Source organism: Giraffa tippelskirchi, chromosome 13 (assembly GCF_054371585.1).
Source record: "Giraffa tippelskirchi isolate mGirTip1 chromosome 13, T2T-mGirTip1v1.2.pri, whole genome shotgun sequence".
NCBI classification, from domain to species: domain Eukaryota; kingdom Metazoa; phylum Chordata; class Mammalia; order Artiodactyla; family Giraffidae; genus Giraffa; species Giraffa tippelskirchi.
In genome coordinates, this window is record NC_137287.1 from 86,031,684 (window position 1) to 86,045,071 (window position 13,388).

Genomic DNA, 13,388 nt, shown 5'->3' on the forward strand with positions numbered 1-13,388 from the left:
GGGATGGAACCTGAATCTCTGCATCTCCTGTACTGGCAGGCGGACTTTTTACCACTGAGCTACTTGGGGGAGAAGGGAATGGCAACCCATTCCAGTATTCTTGCCTGGAGAATCCTCAGGACAGAGGAACCTGGCAGGCCACAGTCCATGGGGTCACAGAGAGTCAGACACAACTATAGTGACTTTGCACACATGCACGCACCTGGGAAGAGCCAAGATCTACTCTCTTAGCCACTTTCAAATATGCAATGCAACATTAGTAGCTATAGTCCTACTGTATGTTACATTCTCAGGACTTTTTTTTTTTTTATTTCTTTATTTATGGCTGTATTGAGTCTTCATTGCAGCCTCTCTAGTTGAGACTCATGGGTTTGGTTGCCTTGCAGCATGTGGGCGCTTGTGCAGCCCCGCAGCATTGGAAGGTGGACTCTTAACCACCGGGGAAGTCCAGAAGTTTGCACCTCTTCACCCATCTCACCCATCCTCAATCCCCTATCTTTGGCAGCCACCAAATCTGTATCTATGGGATTGGGTTTTTTTGTTCGTTTGCTTTGTTTTTTAGATTTCACATATAAGTGAATTCATGCAGAACTTATCGTTCTCTGTCTGAGTTATTTCACTTAGCATAATATCCTCTAGGTCCATCCATGTGGTTGTAAATGGCAAGAAGATACCTTCTTTTTTTCTGGCTGAGTAGTATTCCATTGTATACATATACCACATCTTTATCCATTCATCTATCAGTGGACACTTAGGCTGTTTCCATATCTTGGCTATTGTGAATAATGCTGCAATAAACATAGAGGTGCATATATCTTTGAATTAGTGTTTTTGTTTTTCTGGATAAATACTCAGGAGTGGAATTGCTGGCTCAAATGGTAGTTCTATTTTTATTTTTTAGGGAAACTCCATACTGTTTTCCATAGTGGCTGCACATTCCCAGCAACAGTACTCAGATTTTCCCTTTCTCCACATCCTCACCAACACTTCTTTTCATGTGCTTGGCCATCTGCATGTCTTCCTTGGGAATCGTCTATTCAGATTCTCTGCCCATTTTTTAATCAAGTTGTTTGCTTCATTTTTGTTTCTGTTTTTGCTTTGCTATTGAGTTGTATGAGTTCTTTATATATTTTTAATATTATCAGATATGTGGTTTGCAAGTATTTTCTTCCATTGAGTAGGTTGCATTTTGTTGCTGATGGTTTCCTTTGCTGTGTGGAAGCTTTTCAAAATCTTGTACACTGGAAATTGTAAGACATTGATGAAAGAAACTGAAGAAGACACAAGTAAATGGAAAGGTATTTCATGTTTATGGATTGGAAGAATTAATATTGTTAAAATGTTCACACTACCCAAAGCAATCTAAAGATTCCCTGCAATCCCTATCAAAATTCCAATGGTATTTTTCATAGAAATAGAAGAGTCCTAAACTTTGTATGGAGACACAAAAGACTCTGAATAGCCAAAGCAATCTTGAGAAAAAAGAACAAAGCTGGAGGTATCGTGAGCTATAATAACAATAATATAATAATCAAAATGTTGTGGGATGGACATAAAAACAGATACATAGATCAATGGACCAGAATAACAAGTCCAAAAATAAACACACGCATATGTGGCCAGTTAATTTACAACTAAGGAGTCAAGAATATACAACGGAAAATGGACAGTCCTTTGAATAAATGGTGCTGGAAAAACTGGAGAGCCAAAAAAAAAGAATGAAACTGAACCACAATCTTACACTACACACAAAAATTAACTCAAACTGGATTAAAGACTTGAACTTGAGACCTGAAACTGTAAAACTCCTAGAAGAAAACATAGGTAGAAACTCACTGATGTCAGTCTTGGCAATTATTTTTTTTTATCTGACTCCAAAAGCAAAGGTCATAAAAGCAAAAATAAACACTAAACAGGAAGAAGCTTCTGCACAGCAAAGGGAACTAGCAATTATCTGAAAAGGTGACCCCTAGACTTTTTTCAGTTTCCTCATGGTCTCCCCTCAGGCCTGGGGGCTGAAAAGATCCCCTTCCAGTTGGGGTGAGAGGTCAGGTCAGCTCCTTCCTGGTGAAGCCCTGGGTCCTGCAGGGGCTGGACTCATGGGGAGGGGCACTCAGCTGCCCTCCTAAGTCATAAAAGATTGCCTAAAAGAAAGCAAGAGAATTGAAAATCCACAGAAGAGGGACACTGACCTTACCTCCCCTCCCCCCAAATTTCCTTGTGGAACCAAAGATTCTCTTGTTTTCCCAGTGAGAGTGCCTGGTAGGACTCCACCCAAAGCAAACAGCAGGGCTAAAGGGTTAGCAAAGCAAATAAAGTTTCAGCAAGAAACCTTCCTTCGCTTCCCTGTTGGGTGGACTCTTCTCACTCAGAACCTCAGCTGGAATTTCTCTGCACTGAATGAATCTCAGAAGAAACTCAAGTGTCGCTTCCTAGAGGCCTGGATTTTCAAAAGCTGCCTGTTTGACGGAGCCTGTTTTTAGTACTTAAGCTCTTTCTAGCTTTTACTACTGACCTAGGGAATTTTTCTTTTTTTTTAAGAATATCTTTATTGAGGTATTCTCCTGTAGTAAAATGTACCAGTCTTAAGTATAGAGTTCAAACAATTTTGACAAATACAACCTGTAGCCTACCTTAGTCTGTCACCCCAGAAAGTCCCCAGACAAGCCCCCTACCCTTGGCCCCTGGGGGACTGTTCTGAATTCCATCCCAACATATTCCTTTTGCCAATTCTGGAACTTCGTGTAAATGAAATGGTACAGTTTGTGCTCTTTTGTGTCTGGCCTTCTGTTTGGCATCATGTTTGTAAAATTCACTGGTGTCAATTCATTCCTTTTTACGGTTGAGGTAATATTCCACTATTTCAATATCCTACGCATTGTTTCTTCACTTTCCTATTGATAGTCACATAGGCTATTTCCACTCTAGAGTAGTAGTGATAAGGCTCCTGTGAACCTCCTTGCATTTTTTGTAGACGTACATTTTTTATTTCTCTTGGATGAATACCTAAAAGTGGAATGGTCGGGCCACATGCTAAGTGTCTATTTGACGATTTTAAAAGAACCTGCCACACCGCTTCCAGTGGGACTCTAAAGGTTACTCTCCCTTGAGCCGCATGCTTCAGTCTCTCCATGCTGTTGGTCACTTTCATGTTGAGGATTGGGGCCTGCTGGGGTTTTTATGTGTGTCTCCCTGATGTGACCTAGTGAATTTTAAAGAGGCTTCAAGAATCCTGCCCAGGCCAGCCACCTCTCCCTCACAGTGCACCCTTGCCTTGCATGTGGCAGGTAGAACCACAGGGATTTGCTCTATTTGGAGTATAATCATGGAGCTTAGCATGGGAGGCCATGCTGGGGACATGGGGCCCTCTCAGAGGAGCACACGTTCTAGGCCAGGGGCAGCAACCTCTGTAAAGGGCAGATTCAGGGCCCACAGCTGACATTAGTCATGATGCTCAGCTCTGTCGTGGACATGTGAAAGCAGCCTAGACAAAATGCAGAGGAATGAATGTCACTTTATTTGTAGACAATGAAGTTTGGATTTCATGTAATTTTCATATGTCATGAAAATTATTCTTTTGATTCGTTTCAATCATTTAAAAATGTAGAAAGTGTTCCTAACTTGAGGGCCATACCAAAACAGGTGGTGGGCCAGCCCAGGCCGAGGGTAGGCAGAGGCAGCACCCTGAGATGCAGCTTGAAGCCAGGCTGGCAGCCTTCACAGCAAATCTGCCCTGCCAGGAAGACGCTCGCCAAGGGCGAGGGCTGTGGAGGGTGAGAACCAGATCAGGGAGACCCGCGGATGTCGGCTGTGTGTCCTTCACCGCCTCTCACAGCCCCACAGGCGGCCCCCAAGCTCCACCATTTAGGCACTGCTTCTCTCTCTCCACCCCCAGCTTTCTCACTGACCCTGGCTCTGACCACTTCCCCTTTGGCCTGGTCACCTCAGAATGCCTGCCCATAAGCTACAGGGGGGCCTGCCCTCACCTGTCACCTCAACTCCCCTAGGTCAGCCTGGACCTGCTAGGGAGGGACTGAGACTGGTTTAGCAAGCTCACCTGGCCGGGGTCATGGTTTGCAGAAGCTGTGTTGAGGCACCTGATTTGGGAACAGGCAGGAAGGAAGGCACTGGCCTAGAGAAGGATCTGGAGCCCCGTTGGGTGTGCAGGGAGGGCGAGGAAAAAGGATGAGGTGTAGAGAAAGATGGTGGAAGGCCCTGGGCTGCATATGTGAACCCCCCCCGACCCTGCCCCAGGACTACATCACTACACCCACACCGGGTGACTTCTATGTGTGCCCTGACGATATCGCACACCATGTGTGATCAAGAGCTTTCCAGAGACACCTGCCCCCCAGCTATGTCCACCCCTAAGGCTCAGGACCAGCCTTAGGTCTGCAGGCCCAGAGACTGGCCAGTCCTACACCCTCATGTGAGTAGAGTCCTGAAGTGCTGCCTTCTCTCACGCAGCATTGTTCCTCTGTGCTGTTGGATGTCCGCCATCGTTCTCAGCGCTCTGGGCTATGCAATTGTGGGAATATGCCACAATCTATTTAGCAGCCCAGCACTGGTGGGCATTTGCATGGTTTCCAGTTTGGGACTGTTTCAAATATTTGACTGTTATGAGCATTTCTGTACATGCCTTTTGGTCGGCCTAAGCATTTCTGTTGGGTATTTTCTTTGGAGTAGTATTGCTGGGTCAGAGGTAGGTGTTTGTCTAACTTCAGTGAATGCTACCAGTTTTTCCACGTTCCACCCACCTGTCAGGACTCTCGTTGATGCAGAAATCACAGAGGCTAAGATAGGATCAAGGAGGAGCTGAGGCAGCAAGACTGAAGCCAGGGACCGGAAGATGGCCCTGGGGGACAGCAGCGGGTAGTGCTGGTGAGAGTGAGCGAGGGGGTCCCAGCCCAGGACCTGCAGGTAGGAACTAGCTGAGAGGCTTTGGAGAGGGTGAGGAGCAGGAGGAGACACCGTCTCGGAGGCGTGGACAGGAGAGAGATGCTGGCAGGAATGGGCCGCAAGCCCAGGACCTCACGCTCAGCTTTGCGGGTGGAGAAACTCAACGAGAAACTCAATAGTGCTCCTTCACTCAGGCGTAGGTACTCCGCCCTTTCTGCGGCCCCGCCCTCCAGCAGGCCCCGCCCCTCCTGTAGCCCGGCCCCTTCGGCAGGCCCCGCCCCTCCTGCGGCCTGGCCCCTCCAGCAGGCCCCGCCCCGCCCGCGGCCCCGGCGCTGCGCGCAGACGCGCCCGCGGCCCCTCCCCTCCTCGCCGCCGCGGCGCACTGCGCAAGCGCGGTCTGGCAGCTGGTGAAGCCGCAGCATCCCTGGCGCGGGCGTGTCCCAGCGGCTCGCCTAGTCCTCCTCCTCCTCGTCGTCCTCCTTGTCCTCGTCCTCCCGGGCGGCCGGCGCGATGGCAAAGCCGCTGACGGACGGCGAGAGGCGGAAGCAGATCAGCGTGCGCGGGCTGGCGGGGCTGGGCGACGTGGCCGAGGTGCGAAAGAGCTTCAACCGGCACCTGCACTTCACGCTCGTCAAGGACCGCAATGTCGCCACGCGCCGCGACTACTACCTGGCGCTGGCGCACACCGTGCGGGACCACCTGGTGGGCCGCTGGATCCGCACTCAGCAGCGCTACTACGAGCGCGACCCCAAGGTGAGGCGCGCCGGGGAAGAGGGCGCCCGGGGGCAGACGGCTGCCTGGTGGCTTGGACGGGGAAGCGTCCGCCTGCAATGCGGGAGACGCGGGCTCGGTCCCCGGGTGGGGAAGACCCTCTGGAGCGGGGCACGGCAGCCCAGTCCAGTGTTCCTGCCTGGAGAATCCCATGGACACACGAGCCTGGCGGGCTGCGGTCCGCGGGGTCGCAGAGTCGGGCATGACTGAGAGGATCTCTGTTTTTGTGTCTGTCCCTGGTGGAGAGAGACTTCGGTGAGGAGGGACCTCCGGGGTGGGAAGAGACCCCCAGGTGAGGAGGGACCCCCCCCCGAGATGGGGAGAAACCCCGCACCCCCAGGTGAGGAGAGATCCCTGGAGTGGTGAGAGACTCACAAGGTGGGGAAGGACCTCTGGTGAGAAGAGACCCCCGGGTGAGGAGAGACCCCAGTGAAGAGGGATCGACCACCCTTGAGATGGGGGGAGACCGCCCGGGGTAAGAGGGGACCCCAGGGTGAGGAGAGATCCCTGGTGAGAAGAGACTCTGGGTAAGCAGGGACCGCTGGGGTGGAGACACACATGCACACACACACACACACACACACACACACACACACACACACACACCCGGGTGAGGCAGCCCTGCACACACACACACACACCTGGGTGAGGTGGCCCTGCACACACACACACCCCAGGTGAGGCGGCCTTGCACACACACACACACACACACACACACATATACCCTGGTGAGGTGACCCTGCACACACACACACACATACACACTGGTGAGGTGGCCCTGCACACACACACACACACACACACCTGGGTGAGGCAGCCCTGCACACACACACACACACCTGGGTGAGGCGGCCCTGTACACACACACACCCAGGTGAGGCGGCCTTGCACACACACACACACGCACCCTGGTGAGGTGGCCCTGCACACACACACACACACACACACACCCGGGTGAGGCAGCCCTGCGCACACACACACACATACCCAGGTGAGGCAGCCCTGCACACACACACACACACACCCCCGGGTGAGGTGGCCCTGCACACACGCACACACACCCCAGGTGAGGTGGCCCTGCATGGACACACATACCCCCCTGGTGAGGCGACCTGGCACATACACACACACACCCTGGTGAGGTGGCCCTGCACACACACACACACATACACACACACATACCCGGGTGAGGCGGCCCTGCACACACACACACACACACACACCTGGGTGAGGCGGCCTTGCACATGCACACACACACACATACCCTGGTGAGGTGGCCCTGCACACACACACACACACACACACCCCTGGGTGAGGTGGCCCTGCACACACACACCCTGAGTGAGGCGACCCTGCACACACACACCCCAGGTGAGGCTGCCCTGTGCGCACACACACACACACACACACACCCCGGGTAAGGTGGCCCTGCACACAGCTTCGTCTATACCTTCACACCACACACTGAGCGCCTGAAGCCGAGTGGGGGGCCTGCTGTCCTGTGGTGGAGCTGGGGTCACCGAGAAGCCTCTGAGACTGAGGCTCTCAGGGATGGGCCTGCCTTCCAGGAGCACACACCTGCTCTGGAGAACTTCTCTTAGCTGAAGGTTGGCAGACAGTAAGGAACTGTTGATTGTTTTTACATTTATACAAGCATAGGTTTATGGTAGATGAGTACAAGGTGCACAAGAGAGAACTTGTTCATCACGTCCATTACTAACTGTGTTAAGAATCCAGGTGTGTGTCCTTCTGCATCTTCTCCTGTTCTAGAATATATATGCACACCTTTCAAAAGCATATTGAGTGTACAGTCTTGTGGCTCTTCTGTTTCATTCATCAACATTTGTAACACTTGTAGCTTTTTCAGCAGCTTTCCAAGTAAATATGATTCTTTAGTATCATTGATAGTTTTCAGTCTGATGCATATGTCATAGGCTTGGCCAGGCCCCTGCTGCCAGTTTTGTTTGGTTGGTTTTTTGGTTTTGTTTCTTGCCTCTTGACCATGGAGCATTTTACCCTTTCTTTTATACTAATGTAGAATGAAAACTGGTGAGGGAAGGATACACCTGTAGGCCTAACACCAGTTTGCAAAGTTTGGTTTGCAGTGGACACCTGGGCACTGGGCAGTTGCTTTGTTGATAGTATTTTTGTAGGGCGTTAAGAAATGTTGAATAATTTCTAAGTCTGAGATCGGTTGCTTTTCCAAGCTTTTTCTGGGGCACTCCTTTTTCTAAAAGAGTAGTGGTAAAAAAGACAGATTTGTTAGAACACAACCAGCCTCTTGGTGTTTAGTATGCAAGACAGTGAAGAAAGAAGTTGCACGAAATGGCTAAAACAGGTTATTTCAACAAGGGCTTGGGTCGACTTTGCCAGGGAAGCTGGCCAAGAGGCAGGGCTCCCCCAGAATTCCCTGCTGGTGGCAGAGCTCTGCTTTGAAATATCATTGTTATTCATGCAGCAGGTGACAAGCTACATCTCTGCCTGCACACTCAAGGGCATTTCCCTGCAGCTGAAGCAGAATGTACCACAGCACCGTAGGGACCCGTTAGAGTCTTTATTCTATGTTTAGATCCGAAAAAGACTGGTGATGGGCTCAGGGATTGCGGAAATAACCTTTCCTGAACAAGATTAAATTCCTCTAACAAAACAGGTTTGCTGATCCTCACTGACGGCTAGAGTGGCCACAGGCGTAAATCTTCCTCTTTTAAGGAAACCACACAGCCTGTAAATGGAAGGTTGTTTGCCTCTCCTGGATAGGAAGGTCATTTGAAAGTGGAAACTTCAAATTGAACTGCTTCGGTCTGTCTGATACATGTTGAAAATAGGCTCATTATCTCTTTTTTCTGCCAAAGTTACATGTTTGCTTATAAAGCAGGGGTCCCCAACCTTTTAGGGACCAGGGTCCAGTTTCATGGAAGACAGTTTTTCCACGGCCCTTGATGGGGTGGGAGGGGATGGTTTCTGGATGATTCAAGCATGTTACATTTATTGTGCACTTTGTTTCTATTATTATTACATTAGCTCCACCTCAGACCATCAGGCATTAGATCTTGGAGGTTAGGGAACCCTGTTGGAAAGGACAAGAAACCCTGTTTTGTTAGAGGAATTTAATCCTGTTCTGGAAAGGTTATTTCCGCAATCCCTGAGTCCATCACCAGTCTTCTACAGATCTAAACATAGACTAAAGTCTCTAACGGGTCCCTACGGTGCTGTGGTACATTCTGGCTCAGCTGCAGGGAAATGCCCTTGAATGTGCAGGCAGAGATGTAGCTTGTCACTGCCACACCTCTGATCCTGGGAGGATCAGAGCATGAGGGAAGGTGGGAGGGCCCCCAATAATAATCCTGCAGAGCCATACCCCCACCCTAAGGATGGCCTCAAGGATCTGTACCATTACTTCAGACTTTGGCAGCCTGACGATCTAAACAATAATCAGACTGCTTTTATTTAATATTTTTATTTACTTAAAAACAGTTATGCAGGTCCTTGTGATTATTGGAGACAAAAATTCGAAAACACAGATAATCCAAAAGGATACAGTTAACTGTAATCTCACCACCTAGTGATAACAATGTAAATGCTACAGACATCTTGTGGTCCACATCTCTTTTTCTGGGCAGGTAGAGAGACTTGTTTTTATTCCACAAAATAGTGCAGTGCCATGCTGCACCTATTGTTTCATAACTCCTTCAAGCATTCTATTTTTGGTAATAGTAGGAACAATTGAAGCTCAGTGCTCAGAGGAAGAGTTTTCAAGTAAGCTGCCTGGCAAAGCAGCAAGTCAAAATATCTGGCTAAAATTAAGAGGTCTGCACTTGGCAGGACGCAGCGCTTAATTCTAAAGAGGCTCCAGGAGACTGAGGGGATGGGGAGGTCAGGACTCAACTCCAGACTCGGGGATGGAAAGGAGCTGGGTGGTAAAGGATGGCTTACACAGATCCAAGCCCCTCAAGGCCTGGCTTTACCACTCAGATTGTTCCACCCTGGGCTGGGGTAGGTTTCTTTCTTGGTCTCAGTTTTTTCATCTTTAAAATGAGGAAGGTCAAGCTAGGTAATCCATTTCTGAGTCCCTTGCCTTTCTAAAACATCATAGTTTTATGTTTGCTGGTAAAATGTTTCCATTTTACATTGACATTCCGTCCAAAAAGAATTTGAGAATGCTTGAGCAAGACGTGACACAGGGGCTTCCCTGGCAGTCCAGTGGTTAAGAATTCGCCTGCCAATGCAAAGGACACAGATTTGACCCCTGGTCTAGGAAGATTCCACATGCCTCTGAGCAGCTAAGCCGGTGTACCACAACTGCTGAGCTCATGTGCAGCAACTGCTGAAGCCCAAGGCCCCTAAAGCCTGTGCTCTACAAGAGAAGCCACTGCAATGAGAAGCTCGAGCACCACACACAAAAAAAAGACCCAGCACAGCCAAAAACAATAAATAAATAATTTTTTTAAAAAGATACAGTACAAAAGGCTCAACTTCATAGAAGACCTCAAAGAGAAAGTTGGAGCAAAAGACAGTGAGGGTAGGAAAGTGGATTAAGTTCAGATGTAAAGTCAGGACACAAAATGCCAACCTAAGTTCTGGCAACCAGAGCCCATGGCAGGTCATGCCCAGTTATGGGAGTCTTCAATCTCTACTAGAGATTCTAGAATGAGTAGGTGGGAGATTTCTTCCATGGGTCTCTAGAGCAGACATTGTACAAGGTGGACAGCTGGCCCGATGGCACCCCTGCAGTGGATGGACTGGTCAGTTTACCATGGCTCTTCTCCATGAGCTCTTGGCATAACCATCATGGTAGACTAAGAAAAGAAGCTCTACCACTGGGCCCAAGCCCCTGTCTTAAATGTTTCTAGTAAGATAATCATAAAGATTACAGTCAATCTTATGGTTTTACTGGATTTGGGAATTGAAGGAAGATAATCTAGAGCAGTGTTTTATAGCCTTGGCTGCCCACAACCCCCACTTCTGAACTTCTGTTCTCATAAGGCAGGAGTGGGACCAGCACTGGGATCTTTTTGACCCAGGCAGCGGTTCTGATGTGTTTGGTGTGTTTGCACTCTGTGGTTCTGGTTGTGGTTGTGGTGTTCTGATGTGTTTGCACTCATCTGTGTGAACTTGATCTTGTATCCCGTGGACAAGCCTCCCTGATAGCAGAGAGCTCAGAGTTACTTTCTGTGGCCAGAAGCTGGGGAGGGGCAGACGGTTCGTGTTGCTGATTACCCTGACAGCTTGCCGAGTGGAAGGTCAGGTGAAGCCATCGTCTATGAGACAGGGAAGCTCTGCATGTGTGCCACAATTTCTCATAGAAGACAGCCTAACCTCTGCTCCTTCAGGCTGTGATGGTTCATTTTCTGTGTCAGCTTGGCTGGGCTATGGTACCCAGATATTTGGTCTGATATTAATGTGGATGTTTGTTTGAAGGTGTTTTCTGACTAAATGTGAGAGTAACATTTAGTCAGTGGATTTTGAGGAAAGTAGTATCTTCTGTAACGTAGATGGGCCTCTATTCAGTTGAAGGCCTAAACAGAGCAAAGACTGACACCCCATTTGGAGTCCAAATGCCACTCCTCTATGCCTCACGTCACCAGATTTCGGTCTTGGACCTCTGTGATTATGTGACCCAGCTCCTTAAAATAAATCTCTGTGTTTATTTCCTGTAGATTCTGTTTCTCTGGGGAGCCCTGACTTATCCAAGCTGCTGTGGATGGCAGGCCCTTTGTATCTTTATGAAATATTGTAACCCATCTCACTTCTGCATCCCAGCCCTTTTTAGATGATTTTTTTCAATTTATTTTTTGACCGCATCACATGACATATGGGATGTTAGTCCCCCTCCCACTAGGGATCGAACATTTGTGCCCTACGATGGAAGGCAGAGTTTTCATCACTGGACAGCCAGAGAAATCCTTGATGATTTTTTAAATGTTTGTTTTACATGATTTCAGACTTTCAAAAGTTGCAAGAATGATGTAAGAATGCCCATATGCTCTTTATCCGAATTCCCCATTTTTAACTTGTTTGTTACATCCTTCTCTCTTTATAAATACAATTTTTTTCTGTGAACCATTTGAAAGTAAGTTTTAGACTTGATAACCAACACTTTCCCTCTAAAAACTCAAATGTGTGATTGGAAAAAAATCAGGAGACTCCCTTATACTAGCAGAGCACTTTGAAAAAACTTGGGGTGTTCACACCATCACAGTATTGTCACCTGCAGACCTTACTCGGCTTTGTTGGTTGTCCCACTGATAAGAAATACAAGTAAGAAAACTGAGAGGACTTTATACATCTTTTCAGATATACCTCCTTCCCCACCCTACCCCCATCCCCCCATTAAGCAGAGCAGGCTCTAACCCATATGGAATCCCATACATTTTAAGACACGAAGCAGGTAAACAGCAAGCAATAGATGGTTAGCTTTTTCTACCTTGTAGAGAAGGAGGTTCTTAGAATATGGCGAAAGGGCAGGAGAAATGAATACAGAAATTTAGAAAGGTGATTGGACGACAGAAAAGGTTCACTAGATCTTCTGGAGTGGGAATTACATATAATTTCGGTTTGAGCTGAGTGTCTTTTCTCAGCCTTGAAACATCACTTCAAGGTGAAAGTAGCTCTGTTTACCAGGCTTTCCAGGTGTCGCTAGTGGTAAAGAACCTGCCTGCCAGTGCAGGAGACATAAGAGACGTGGGTTTGATTCCTGGGTCGGGAAGATTCCCTGGTGGAGGGCGTTTCAACCCACTCCAGTATTCATGCCTGGAGAATCCTATGGACAGAGGAGCCATAGGGTCGCAAAAAGTCGGACATGACTGAAGTGACTTAGCAGACACGCACAGCTCTGTTCACAGCACTGAGTCATGACGCTGAGTCACAGATGGAGCTTGATGTGGTACAGATCACTTAATATAAATTGATCAGGCTCAGGCTATCAGTCAGTGACAAGGACGCCTCAGTGACTGTCTGGCTGTGGGCCGAATGGACAGTTTGTAGGGCTTAGCAGCATGTGAGGTGGACGGCCCAGGACTATAAAATTGACATCATGGAGTGCAAAGTGAATCTGTTCCCTGCAGAACTAAATGATCTCTAAGATCCCTGCAGGTTCTCATATCCTGTAATTTTATCCTATTTTACATTTCCCAGATTTACTTTGAGCAAACAGACCTGTGTTCTAATCCTAGATAACAGTATCTAAATTAAAAAAAAAAAAAGAATTTGTGGTCTACATTGAGACACAGCCTACCAGTTAGGGGAAACCAAGTTTCCTTGGCTTTTCACTCCAAAAGAGAGTGCTGAGTGTGACTTTGTAGGTTGGGCCCTAAGACGTGTGGTAGATATCGCCCTTCCTCCTCATGCGAGCAGAGTTGTGGTTTTATATAGGAAAGCCGTTTCCTCCAGAAAGCCCCTCGGACACAGTGGCATGGACGTGGAGACGTGCTCAGGATAGGAGTGAGCCTCAACTCTCTGGCCAGTTGGGGGGCCACCCCTCACCCCACAGCAGCTTTCCTCTTGCTGAGCTGCTCGAGTGCGATAACAGACGCAAGGGGGCCTCAGCAGCTTTGCAGAGGCTGGGGGGGCCCACCGGAGCTGACCTCTGTGTTGGGTCAGTGAACAGTGTCCCTGTGTCATGTCAGGGCCAGTTCTGTCTGGCGGGAGCCTCTCTGTGCTGGGAGAGGGCAGCTGGTGAGTTAAGATGACAGGAGACTGTGCGGCTGCATGTTCCTGGC

At 48.6% G+C, this 13,388-nt stretch overlaps 1 protein-coding gene across 5 annotated transcripts in view; it reads left to right on the forward strand.

Moving 5' to 3' along the window:
- Window positions 1–5,283: 5,283 nt before the first annotated feature.
- The window catches only part of PYGB (glycogen phosphorylase B), a 38,573-nt gene continuing 30,468 nt past the window's right edge, over window positions 5,284–13,388 (forward strand). For 4 of the 5 annotated variants that reach the window (XM_081560493.1, XM_081560494.1, XM_081560495.1 and 1 more), the window contains exon 1: window positions 5,284–5,652. In XM_081560493.1, coding sequence (XP_081416619.1) covers window positions 5,410–5,652 — 243 coding nt within the window. In that variant the 5' untranslated portion in view covers window positions 5,284–5,409. The remainder of the gene's footprint in view (window positions 5,653–13,388) is intronic. The other variant, XM_081560496.1, reaches the window with a different exon arrangement.